At 53.1% G+C, this 13,170-nt stretch overlaps 1 protein-coding gene across 11 annotated transcripts in view; it reads left to right on the forward strand.

The window, feature by feature from the left end:
• Positions 1 to 3,386: 3,386 nt before the first annotated feature.
• Positions 3,387 to 13,170, forward strand: part of ATE1 (arginyltransferase 1) — a 56,816-nt gene continuing 47,032 nt past the window's right edge. For 5 of the 11 annotated variants that reach the window (XR_014000261.1, XM_081158322.1, XM_081158319.1 and 2 more), the window contains exons 1-6: positions 3,945 to 4,117; positions 6,830 to 6,893; positions 9,354 to 9,416; positions 9,892 to 9,995; positions 10,338 to 10,589; positions 12,177 to 12,406. Coding sequence is in view for 10 of the 11 variants with exons in the window: in XM_081158322.1 (XP_081014448.1) it covers positions 4,012 to 4,117; positions 6,830 to 6,893; positions 9,354 to 9,416; positions 9,892 to 9,995; positions 10,338 to 10,589; positions 12,177 to 12,406 (819 nt within the window). In the remaining variant the exon portion in view is untranslated. Of the gene's footprint in view, positions 3,601 to 3,944; positions 4,118 to 6,829; positions 6,894 to 9,353; positions 9,417 to 9,891; positions 9,996 to 10,337; positions 10,590 to 12,176; positions 12,407 to 13,170 lie in introns of those variants that run through there. The other 6 variants (XM_081158324.1, XM_081158323.1, XM_081158328.1 and 3 more) reach the window with 4 other exon arrangements.

The raw sequence follows: 13,170 nt of genomic DNA on the forward strand, positions 1-13,170 counted from the left end.
CTCTCTTGATCTATTTACACCTCTGATTTCTTTCATCTAAGGTTTGTAGGTGTCCTCATATAGATCTTCTACATATTTTCTTAGATTTTTACATAAGTGTTTCATTTTTTTCTGGTGTTAATATAAATGGTATTGTTTTTAGTTTCAAATTCCAATTAACATTGTATCTTGCAACCTTGCTGTAACTAGTGATTAGTTACAAGAAGTTTTTATTGTTGAGTCTTTGGGATTTTCCTTTTGTGGGACAGGATTTTCCATCATATCATTTGTGAAGACAGTTTTATTTTTTCCTCCCAATATGTATACCTTTTTTCTTATTTATTGCATTAGCTAGGAGTTCCAGTATGATTTTGAACAGGAGTGGTGAGAGGGCACATCCTTTTACTACTGTTCTTGATCTTACCAAGAAAGCATCTAGTTTCTTACCACTAAGTATGTTAGCTGTAGGTTTTTTGTAGATGTCACTTATCAAGTTGAGGAAGTTCCTCTCCATTCCTAGTTTGCTGAGTTTTTAATATGAATAGGTGTTGGGATTTTATTAAATGCTTTTCCTGCATCTATTGATTTTTCTTCAGCTTATAATGTGATGCATTAACTGTTTTTGTAATGCTGAACGAGCTTTGCTTACCTGGAATAAGTCCTACTTGGTGGTGGTGTGTAATTGTTTTATACATTGTTGGATTCCACTTACTAATATTTCATTGAGAATTTTTGCATCAATGTTCACTAAGATATTGGTGTGTAGTTTTCCTTTCTTGTAATGTCTTTGTTTGGTTTTTATATTATGGTAATGGTGGCCTCATAGAATGAATTAGGAAATTTCCTTTGCTGCTATTTTCTGGAAGGGACTGTAGAGTTGGTATAATTTCTTACTTAAATGTTTGGTAGCATTCACCAGTGAATTCATCTGGGCCTGGTGCTGTTTTCATAGGCCATCAATTATTGATTCTATTTCTTTAGACACAGGCCTCTTCAAATTAACTATTTTTTCTGAGTTTTGGTAGATCGTGTCTTTCAACAAATTGATCCATTTCTTCTAGGTTATCACATATGTAAGGGCTTAGAGTTGTTTGTAATATTCCTTTATCATCCTTTTAATGTCCATGGGATCAGTAGTGATGATCCTTCATTCATTCATTTGGCAATTTGTCTTTTCCAGTTTCCTAATTAGCCTTACTAGAGTTTTGCCCATTTTATTGGTCTTTTCAAAGAATCAGTTTGGTTTTGTTCATTTTCTTTACAGATTTACTATATTCAACTTCATTTGTTGTTGCTTTATTTTTTGTTAGTTTTTCCTGCTTATTCTTTATTTAATTTGCTTGTTTTTCTAGTTTCCTGGGGTAGAGACTTAGATTGTTGACTTGAGATTGTTTTTAGTATATGCCTCCAGTGCTGTATATTTCCCTCTAGCACTGTTTTTGCTGCATCCCACATTTTGGTAAGTTGTATCTTCGTGTTCATTTAGTTTAAAATACTTCTAAATTTCTCTTGAAACTTCGACTCAAGCGTTATTTATAAGTGTGTTGTTCAGTTTCCAAGCATTTTGGTATTCTCCAGCCGCCTTCTGTCACTGATTTCTAGTTGTATTCCACTGTGGTCTGAGAGCATACTTTGTATTTCTATTCTTTTAAAATCATTACGGTGTTTTTGTGACCCAGAGTGTGGTCTACTTGGGGCACTGTTCCATATGAGCTTAAAGAGAACATGCGTTCTACTGCTGCTGGGTGGAGTATTCCACAGAAGTCAGTTAGATACAGGTGACTGATGGCACTGTCGAGTTCAATTATGTGCTTTTGGTGTAATGTCTGCTGGATCTGGCCATTACTGACAGAGAAATGGTGGTTTCTGTAACAGTGAATTCATCCTTTAACACTTGCAATTATATTAGTTTTTGCTTCACATATTTTCCAGACCTAGTATTTGTTGCTCTCTTTCCTCTTCAACTTATTTTAATCACCTTTGCCTCCTCCTGTCATTTACTGTGCTAGGTGCACACACATTAAGGAATGCTATATATTCTTGGGGAACTCACCTCTTTATTATGTACTGTACCTTTTTATCCCCAATTTTCCTTGCCGATGTTTACACTGTCTGAAATTAATGTAGCTACTCCAGCCTTCTTTTGATTAGTTTACCAGTATCTGCCTCTTTACTTTTACCTGTGTTTTTATATTTAAAGTGGGTGTTTTTGGTAGATAACATAGTTGAGCCTTATTTTTTTTTACCCAGTCTGACAGTTATTTCATCAATATGATGTTTAAAGTGATTACTGAAAAGTGATTATTGATATAATTGGAATTAAAAACAAAGCTATTGCTGGTAATTTCATAAATAAAAAAAATTCTAATACTGCTCCCATCCCCTAACCCCTCCCCAAAAAGGGGGAAACTAAATGAAGGTCTGTTTTCTCATTTGGACCTCAAAGATGAAAAATGTCTCCCATCTTCAGCAAAATAAAGACCTTTAGGAACTGCTGTCCTACGTAAGTCCAGACCTAGTATTTGTGGCTCTCTTTTCCTTTTCAACTTATTTTAATCACCTTTCCTTCCTCCTGTCCTTTACTAGTTGTAGGACCTTGGACAAGTTATCTAGCCTGTTTCCTATGTTGTGAAGCTGTAAGCATCGCAGGAGTTGACACACGCCCAGGACCCTGCACGTCCTGCGGGCGGTGCCCCGGGGTCCCCGTGGGCGGGTTTGGGGCTGGGAGAAGGCCGGGCCCTCTAACGGGGGAGCCGGGAGCCCCAGGATGGAGGCGGACCCCCCCGCCGCCCCAGGCCCGCAACGATACGCGCACCAGCCCGGGAGGCCCAGGCCAGCTACAGCGAACGGCCCGGCGGAGTCTGTCTTGGGAACGCGGGGTCCAGCAGGGGCTGGAGCGGCCCGGAGGCCCCCAAACCGGCTGCGGGCCGCTTAGCAACGCGACGGGCGCGGGAACTGCCCGCCCGGCCGGCACTGACCCGGCGGGGGGGCCTGGGGCCGGAACGCTGCGCCTCGTCCCGAAGGTTTCCCGCTTCCCCGAGTTTCGTGACCTCGTCAGGACACCGCGCCTCGGCCGGAGACCCGGGGCTCGCGAGGGCAGGGGCCGCAGCACAGCTAAAAAAACTCTCTTAGAGGGACGCCCTGGAAATCGTATTTAAAAAAGTCAGCGCCCGGCTTTTCTCTGCGGCCCTAAGAGGCGGGCGCGGGGCTCGGAGCCGCGCGAGGCGCGCGCCGGTTCCCGCCCGAGGCCGGCGGGGCGCCCGCGGCGGGGCCTCTGCAGCGGGACCCTCGGGAGGCCCGCGGGCGGCCGCCACCCCGCGCCTGCGGCTCCCGGGACGCGGGGGCGGGCCGGGCGGCGACGCGCGCAGGGCCCCGGGCGGGCTCCCTCCCCGCCCACGCCCAGGGCGTCGCGGCCCCTCGGGACCGACCGGAAGACACGCGGCCTCGCCCCGCTCGGCTCCCCGCCCCGCGCCCGCCGCGCTGCCCAGGTCCCCGGCGCCGGGAGGCGTGGCCGGCGCGCACATCCTGCGGCCGCCATGGCCTCGGTGGTGGAGTACAAGGGGCTCCGGGCCGGCTACCGCTGCGGCTACTGCGACTCCGCGCTGGGCAAGGCGTCCCACGGTGAGCCCCCGGCGCGGGCGGGCTCGGCCTCCGCGCGCCCCCTCCCCGCCCGCCCGCCCGCGGCCCGGGCCAGCCCCTCGCGGGAGCGCACCGCCCGGCTCCCCGCCCCCGCTCCCCCGGCCCGCTCGCGGTTTCCCAGACCGTCTCCTCTCTCGCCCTGTCGCCGCCTCAGCCTCACCGAAGATGGCGGCCCCTCCCGGGAGGGCGCAGCGGGAGAGGAGGGCTGGTGCCAGGGGCCAAGATGGCGCGGGCGACGTCAGCGCCGGGACGGCGGGCGGCGCGGTGCACTGTGGGGCGGCTTCGGCGTCGGCCGCGCGCGCGCGTCTGGGCGGCGGGCGGCGCGGTGCAGTGTGGGGCGGCGCGGTGCACTGTGGGGCGGGCGGGCCGGTGCGCCGCGTTCCGGGCCGGGCCATGGCTTCGCGCGCCGCCCTCCCGTCCAGCATCGTGGAGTACTTCGAGGGCGAGGACTTCTACCGCTGCGGCTACTGCAAGAACGAGGCAGGCAGTCGCTCCAATGGTGAGCGGCCCGGCGGCGGCAGGGCGGGCCGGCGGCCTCGGGGCTCCGCGCGGTCTTGGGGTGTCGGGGTCACCGTGGCTGAGTGCGGCCTCGGGGCTCCGGGGCCGCGGCTCTGCCGACCGGCCCGAGGGTTTGCAGGTGCTGGGAGTGCGGGTGCAGGGAGTGCGGGTGCGGGCGGCGCGGGTGCAGGGAGTGCGGGTGCAGGCGGAGGGAGTGCGGGTGCAGGCGGAGGGAGTGCGGGTGCAGGCGGCGCGGATGCAGGGAGTGCGGGTGCAGGCGGAGGGAGTGCGGGTGCAGGCGGCGCGGGTGCGGGGAGTGCGGGTGCAGGCGGTGCGAGTGCAGGCGGAGGGTGTGCGGGTGCAGGCGGTGCGGGCGCGGGCGGCGCGGACGCCCCCCCTGTGGCCGTCAGCACGCAGAGCCCCTCGCGCGGTCCAGCAGCGAGGCTCCGGGCGCAGGTGCTTCACTCGGGGCTGGGACCGCGAGGCGGCGACGCGCTCGCAGCGGCAGGTGTGGAAGCCGATGGGGCCGATGCGGCCGCCGGGTGGGCGGGGCCCGCACCCGCTCCGGGCGCGCTGTGCTGTCAGTGACGCGGGCTGACCCGGGGCCCGCCGCGGGCGGGGCAGCACCCCCACGGCGAGTGCGGGCGGGCGGGGCAGCGAGTGCGGGGCGCCGTGAGCGTGGACGGCGCGCGGGCGCGCAGGTGCTCGGGCGTCGCGAACGGAACGTCTCGGGGAGCACACCGGAGCCCCCGGAGCGCGGGGATTCAGAATCTTCCCGGGCGCTCCCGGGGTCGCCTCCCGCCTCGCGGCCCGAGGGCCCGCCCGCAGCGTGTTTCCTGCCGCGCCGGCGGGTTCCCGAGGGAGGCCCGTGTGAACAGCGCGGGTCACCTCCCGGCCCGCGCGGGGCGTGGGAACCGGCTCCGCCGGGCGCCAGAGGGCGGTTCTCTGGGGAAGGGCGCTGCTGACGCCGGCGGGCCGGGCGGGGCCAAGGCCGCGCTGGGCGGGGCTAAGGCGGATGGGGCGGGGCCAAGGCATGGCGGGCGGGGCTAAGGCGGACGGGGCGGGGCCAAGGCCGCGCTGGGCGGGGCTAAGGCGGATGGGGCGGGGCCAAGGCCGCGGCGGGCGGGGCTAAGGCGGGCGGGGCGGGGCTGTGGCGGCGCGGGAGGGAGACGGGCACCGCGCCGCGCTGAGGCCCGGGCGCCCCCTGGGGGAGCTCGCCTTGCGCCTGGGTGGCCGGGGCCGGGCTGGGCCTCGGCGGGCGCCCGGTCCTCCCGCGCCTGCCGGACGCCGGGCCGTCGCGGCGCCGAGAGTGAGGAAGGAGCCGCGTTAAGTGTCCGCAGTGGATAGTTCGCGGGTCTGGGAGCCGCCCTGGAAAGCGTGCGGGGGGGGGCGGGGGAAGTGGCCGCTTCGCGTGGGGTCCGTGTCTGCGCCTGTGCGGGACCCTCAGAGCGGCCGCACAACCCGGGCCCCACCTCGTCCTCACAGCCCAGGGCCGGCGGGGCCTTGGTCCCTTCCCGGGGGGGGGGGGGGGGGGGGCGCGGCCTGGGCGCTCCGGGCTCCCAGCTCCCGGCCGCCCCCCCTCCCCCCGCCCGGTGCGCCGCTGCCCCGTGGGAGGTGCGTTCCCCGCCCTCAGCTAAACGGGCTCCCGACTCCCCGCCCGTCTTCGTGACTCGTGGTTATTCCACCCTGTGGGCGCCGCGCCGGCCGTGGCTCCTGGTCCGAGCCCCTGGGCCTCTCCCGGCTCCCCGCTCGGGAGGAGCGGCGCCGCGCGTCCCCGTCCGTTCTCGGAGCTCAGAGCGGCGCCGCGCGTCCGTCCCGTTCTCGGTGCTCAGAGCGGCGCCGCGCGTCCGTCCCGTTCTCGGTGCTCAGAGCGGCGCCGCGCGTCCCTGTCCGTTCTCGGTGCTCAGAGCGGCGCCGCGCGTCCCTGTCCGTTCTCGGTGCTCAGAGCGGCGCCGCGCGTCCCTGTCCGTTCTCGGAGCTCAGAGCGGCGCCGCGCGTCCGTCCCGTTCTCGGAGCTCAGAGCGGCGCCGCGCGTCCGTCCGTTCTCGGTGCTCAGAGCGGCGCCGCGCGTCCGTCCCGTTCTCGGTGCTCAGAGCGGCACCGCGCGTCCGTCCCATTCTCGGTGCTCAGAGCGGCGCCGCGCGTCCGTCCCGTTCTCGGTGCTCAGAGCGGCGCCGCGCGTCCCCGTCCGTTCTCGGTGCTCAGAGCGGCGCCGCGCGTCCCCGTCCGTTCTCGGTGCTCAGAGCGGCGCCGCGCGTCCGTCCGTTCTCGGTGCTCAGAGCGGCACCGCGCGTCCCCGTCCGTTCTCCGAGCTCAGGGCCGCGCCGTGAGCGGCACGGAACCCGGGAGGACTTGCGTGCGCAGGAACCGCTCGCGCTGATGTCCCGAGCGCCCCGCCCAGTAGCCGTCGGGATGTCGTGTTTAGGGGTGCGGCGCGCCCCGGTTGCCTCGGGGAGCGGAGTTTGTGTCATGGAGACCGTTGGCCGGCCCCGAATTCAAGGGAATCACTCCCACGCGCGTTTATGTTTAAGCGAAGGCGACTGTGCCGCGTCTTGACCTTGTGTCACCTGTCGCGGGAAACCAGCCGGTGGCACAGACGGGAACCCCTTCCCCGCGGGAGCCGGGTTTCCTCCGCGCTGTCTGCGTTTGGAAAACGCCGCTTTGCGCTGTGAGCAGGGCGCGGCCGGCTGCTGACGCTCGTCCCGCCCCGCAGGCATGTGGGCGCACTCGATGACCGTGCAGGACTACCAGGACCTGGTGGACCGCGGCTGGCGGAGGTGAGCGCGGGGGGCGGGACCCGGGGGGGACCCCAGGACCCCAGACTCAGGCCCGGCCTCAGCCCGGGCGCCGGCGGGTCCCGCCACACGGCTTTCCTGCCGCTGGAGAGAGGTGGAGGGGATTTTAAGTTACTTCGTGTAATGATTTTGTACTCTGTCATTTTAAGGACGACTATTAGGGCAACTTCCAATACGCAGACACAGAGCTCGTTGTGATGAACCCCGTGTCTCATCGCCGAGCTTCAGCACTCAGTTAACAGTTTGTCCTGTTTCATCAAACGCTCTTGCTCCCTGCAGTGTGTCCCACCAGCGTTTACTGTTCAGCCTGACTCCCGTGGTGCTGGTGTGTGGACGCGGGGCCTTTGGGGAGGTGGTTCAGCATGGAGATGGAGCCCTCGTGGGTGGGATGAGCGCCTTCATGAAGGAGCCCCCTTCCCCCCCCTTGTGAAGAGAGGAACCGGGAAGCTAGTCTTTGGAGACCCCAGACCCGCTGGCGCCTGGATCCTGGGCGTTCCAGCCGCCGAGCTGTGGGGAACCAGCACCTGTGTTTAGAAGCCACCCAGTCGGTGGCATCTTGTGATAGCAGCCTGAGCAGACCAAGGCACTTCCATCCCCCCCACAAGATAATTCAAAGCCAGGGTCAGGTGTCATGCCTGTAATATGTGTGGTCTCTAGGATGGAAGGGTTCTTTTTCTTTGTAACATATCCACAACTTTACAAAATTAGTAATTCTTTGATGTCACCTGTTACCTAGTTTTGATTAGATTTTCTCTGTGTCTCAAAACGTCTTTTTTTTTTTTTTTTTAACAGTTGGCTTATTTGAGTCAGGGTTCCATTAAGGTCCACACATTGCCTTTGATGGCTAAGGGTTTTTGGTAGTTATTTCTACATGCATGATTTTAAAGTAAAGCTCCCTACATAAGTAGTATGAGCAGTGTTATGTGCCCTGTGCTGGTTGGTCCCCAGGAAACATGGGATTAAGCGTAGCAGTGAAACCTCATGACTTAAACTTAATAACAGCCGAGTTCCAAAAGCAGAATCAGGCCAGGTGCTAAGGGACTTTGTGTGCCGTGATAGGAGCCTTTTTAAAGGTGGAAGGGGGCTGCAGAAGGCTTTTATGTCGCACAGAATGCGGTGGAATTTGTGCTAAGAAATCGTTTTACGTAATAGAAGAGTGTTCGGGGGGTGATCCTGGAGGGAGAAGACCAGTTCCAGAGATGATTGCAGTGCTGGGACAGGAGGCGGGTGAGGCCTGCCATTGTCATCAATAGCAGTGGCCAGAGATAGGAGATTGAAGATTCATTTTAGCAGTGGAAAGCCTGCTAACTGGAGAGAGAGCTACATTAGAGGGAAGAGTCCAAGATGACTCCTAGGTTCCTGGCTGGGGAACTGAACTCCTGAGTGTGTGTTGGGGCTGCCATAACAAGATACCGCAGATGGGACAGTTTAAACAAGAAAAATCTGTTTTCCCATCGTCCTGGAGGCCCAGAATCAAGGTGTCCAGAGCTTTGGTGTCTCCTGAGGCCTCTCTCCGTGGCTTGTACATGGCTGCCTTCTTGTGTCCTCACGTGGTCTTTTCTCTGTGCTTGCATATCCCTGGTGCCTCAAGTCTTTTTGTGTTTCCAGTTTTCTTTTTCTTTTTTTATATATATTGATTTCAGAGAGAGGAGGGGGGAGAGAGAGAGAGAGGAGAGAAACATCAATGATGAGAGAGTCACTGATCAACTGCCTTCTGCATGCCCCCGACTGGGGATGGAGCCCACAACCCTGGCATGTGCCCTGACCAGGAATCGAACTGCCATCTCCTGGATTGTAGGTTGATACTCAACCACTGAGCCAGGCCCGCTGGGCCAGTTTTCTTGTAAGGACTCGTATCAGATTGGATTAGGGCTCATCTTAACAGCTTTTTTTTTAACCCAGTCACCTCTTTAAAGGTCTTATCTCCAAATACAGTCACATTCTGAGGTGCTGGGGGTTAGAGTTTCAACATATGAATTTGGGGGAACAAAATTCAGCCCACAATGTATGGTTCTGCCACTAACTGAGATCTAGAGAGCATGCGAGGAACAGGTTGATGTGGGGTACTTTGTGCTGTTGCACGTGGAACCCCCAAGCGTGGAGGTCTTAGGCAGCAGCGTCCACCAGTCCCACAGCATCCTGGGCAGTTTTCTCTACCCGGGTATTGAGGAGTTTGGCGGTTGTCAGGCATGGAAGGGATTGCAGGTGCTGGTGCGAAGGTGACAGCGGATTAGCTTTGGAGCATACAGGTGAAGGTCTAGCGGGGAAAGCCTGGCCTCTCGTCAGAATGCCCACCTTGCGAGGTGATTTAGCTCAGGGAGAGTAACGAAACCTAGAGTGTTTTTACTCTTGATTAGGCTTTTATCCAACTTAAGTTTGTGCTTTTATACTAATCTACTTTGGTGTATATGAGAAATTAACAAAACTGTTTTATAATTTTAGAAGTGGGAAATACGTGTACAAGCCCGTGATGAATCAAACATGTTGTCCTCAGTACACAATAAGGTAAGAGTTCGGGTTCGTAGGAAGGGGCTCTACAATACGAGGGTTGTGTGTAATTCTTTAGTAGAGTCCTGCTTGTTTTAAGTCAGTTCTCGTTCTTGGTAGACGTCTGCGTAAGGAAGAGCCGACGAGCTGCGCTTTTCTGTTATCTTCCCACTTGCTGGTGCTGTGCTCATGTGCTGATCTGCAGCTTCAGTGATGTGTGATTGGCTCGTGTGTAAATACATGGAAAAATACCTCTTTATTTGGCAGTGTAGTGAGTGATTCCATGAAATGTTGGGAAAATATTGGTAAATACTCATTACTTTTAGATATCAAATTTTTATAGGTTTTAGCTCAGGGCTTTCCTTGTTCTGCAGTGTAACTGGCACAGTGCTCACATTCAAGTTTTGCCTCGTGGTACTGGGTACTGCCCATAACTGGTTTTATTTCTTCAGAGTTTGAGTTCACTTTTTAAATATTTATTTTGCTTTCCTAGGTGCCGATCTTTACAGTTCCAGCCATCAAAATCTCACAAGAAGGTTTTGAAAAAAATGTTGAAATTTCTGGCTAACGGGGAAATTTCCAAAGGAAATTGTGATGGTGAGATGAGGGTCTAAAAGCTGTTTACTTTAAAATGATGTTTTTTTCCAAGGGGAGGGGTGGAAGTTCATGGTACAAATTTCCTTTAAAACAAGCAGGTAAAATTGGACCTCTCGACTTGGTTGTATTTTGCTGGTGGGAATGTGGTTACACTTGCAGAGGGACTGGCAGCCCTTCCCCTGCTCTGCTGCCCAGCCCCGCCTGCAGCTCTGCTTCTCTGCGGGACATGAGGATGGACTGTGGACACAGTAGTTCCTGCCACATTGGGTGAAAGGGACACCTTTTTCCTTTGTGTGTCTTAACTGTATCTGGCTGATGGACTTTGATTTGTTTGATTTGTAGACGAGCCTATGGAGCCCAGCATGGAGGATGCCGTGGCTGGTGACATGGCGTTAATAAATAAATTGGATATCCAGTGTGACCTGAAAAAGCTCGGTGATAATCTCAGAGAGAGTTTAGAGAGGGAAGAGAAGACGAGAGGAAAAAGCACAGAGAAAGAAGAACCTAAGGCGTTAATTCAGTCACAGGAGAAAAAGGAGTTGGGCTCCGGGGAGCCGTCCCACTCAGTTGAAGTGCATCCGGCTCCTAAGCCAGGTAGTGGAGTCGTCTTCAGGCCGTGTAAAGTCACAGTGCGTGCTTCTCTGTGCTTGAGATCCTGCCCCTGGGTCCTCATCAGCTGGAAATGTGAATTACTGTGAAACCTATAAACTAGATCTGTTTTACACAACCCACTACCTGGGTTTAGGTGGACAAGTCATATCTTACTAAACTCTATGTCCTTTAATAAGCCTGAAAGAACAGCCTTGTTATCCCCAACTACGTTTTATAAGAGGCCCAACTCCTCTTACTACAGGTTTGAGAACCCAATTTTTGTCAGTGAGAAGATATGCTAAACACTTTCATTTTTGGTATTAACTGAGACAAAGTAAATTTTAGGTCTTATGTCCAAAGTGCAGACATCCTAAAATTCTTCAGTTTATCGTTAGATTTCTTTATGTCATAAAAAAACTTTATTTGATATTTAACTTCACCTTTAATAAGGTAAGATTTGTTTTCCATGTTTTCACTTATAAAAGAAATAGATTTGAAATTTTTATTCAGCATTAAGTGGGTTTATTATGTGTTTGTGCACGTGTGTACGTACGTGTGTGTATACGATTCTTTTAAAATTCCATAAAATAATTTGGATGGTTATTATGCTTCATTTCTTGAATTTGTTCTTACATTTATTTATACAAAATGATCCAAGGGAGAGGTTTTTAGTACTACTTTAGTTTTTCTTTGTTACACATATAAAAGCACAGAAAACTTTGCGTTTCTATTGAATAGTTTTGTGTGTTTTTTTTAATGTAAGGCTTCCATGGCTTTTAATTGACGGTCTGAGATTTCATCCTAATAATAAGAATAACCCAATAAAGTATTTTGAATGAGCTAGATCATTTCTTTCAAATTTTACTGTCTCGAGCGATAGGGTTAGTTCTTTTATTTTTAATTTTTATTACAAAAATTATCTGTGTATTGGTTATAAAAATTCATTTTGGAGAATTTCAAACAGAGACATGAAGACTGAATATTATAATGAACTTCCATGTACGCCCCCCTCATCTGAAACAGTCATTGACTCATGATTGATGATCCTCACGAAAAGTTTTGGCATATAATCTTTAAATTTTTATCTTTTAAAGAGGTTTGATTAATACAGAACTGTGATTAACCAGAGCCAAATAATATGAGTCCTCAGTTAGATGTGGAGAGACGTACTTTCAACCACGCTAGGGTGTTCTTTCATCGAAGCCTGCCGCAGTGTGTCTGGGGTCAGTGCTTGCACCCGGTGGCTGAGCATGTCTGTCACCAGTGCTTTCAGAAAGATGGGCTGGGGGCAGCGTGTCCTGGAGCAGGAGGTATTTGGTTATGTTCTTTCTACTACATTTTTTAAGAATGGAGATTTTCGAGCACAACCTGCCCGAAAAGTTCTGTGCCTCTTTACTTCCTGTGGCAGTTCCTGCTTCTGGGGTAGTTTTGTGATGGACTTACAGCTGCACTCGGGGCCCTCTTAAATGTCTGCCCCATAGCTAGCTAGTGTTTGGGATCCCGCACTTACCCTGCGGAATCTGGGAGACTTTTGAGAAAACGTTTCCAGAGTCGGATGTGATTGGCCTAATATTCTGGAATTCTCTTCAGGCAGGGGGCCAGATCTGAGTAAGCCTCCATGTCGAAAAGCGAAGGTGATCCGGAGAGAGAAGAAGAGGCTGAAGGCCGCGCAGCAGGGCCCAGCTGGGGGGCCCGAGGGCTTCCCAGCTCCCTGTGCACCGCCGGCTCCGCGCCCTCCAAAGGCTAAGCCCGGCCAGCCCAGATCCCTCGAAGACTTCATCTTCGAGTCTCTGCCAGAGAACGCGTCTCACAAGTTAGAGGTACTTCGGAGAACATGCAATGTTTTGGTTTGTCTTACTGTTTTTGTTGTTGAGTAACTTGTGTATCTTCACTTGAGGTTATATCGATCCACCGACACGTTGCTGTTTAAACGACAGGGAATTAAAGTGAACTGGGATGGAGCAGCCCTTGTATTTACTAAGTCAGCTGCTACTTGAGGGAGACTTTTAAGATGAAAAAAGTAGGCAGTTTGACTAAAGTTGGGAAAACAGTTCCAGGTTTAGTATGTAATGATGCGCAGAGTACTCTGGCTTTTTGCACCTCTGATTGAAATTTAGTAGTTAAAGTGAAAAAGAAACACCATTTAAATCTCATTTTTGGCACTTTTGGTTTAGAGAGTGAAGGATAACAGATCCCGCTAGGCACCGTGTCACTGGGCTGCTCTGACATTCTGACCTTGATCCAGGCAGCGGATAGCATTACATATGCAAGCCAGCAGTTAGGGATCAACCAGATGGTACTAAGTCGTTTTACTTTAATAAACTTCTCATTAATTCCCCAAACCAGTTTAGCACAGTGTGAATACTTTTAGAGCATTCCTGTTGTTTTTCCCAAATTGATTTACAGTCCAGATTAAGTTTAGATTATTCAGTATTCATTTGGTATTTATGAGTTTTCTTTCTAAAACATTAGCCATAATATCATATTCTCACATGATTTGCAACTAGTCGGCCTTTGAATTTATAGCTTAATATCACCTAAGATCGTCACTCATCACTAAAGATTTTACATTAAAAGTTAACTT

The sequence above is a fragment of the Miniopterus schreibersii genome (assembly GCF_964146895.1).
Source record: "Miniopterus schreibersii genome assembly, chromosome: 14".
Taxonomy (NCBI): domain Eukaryota; kingdom Metazoa; phylum Chordata; class Mammalia; order Chiroptera; family Miniopteridae; genus Miniopterus; species Miniopterus schreibersii.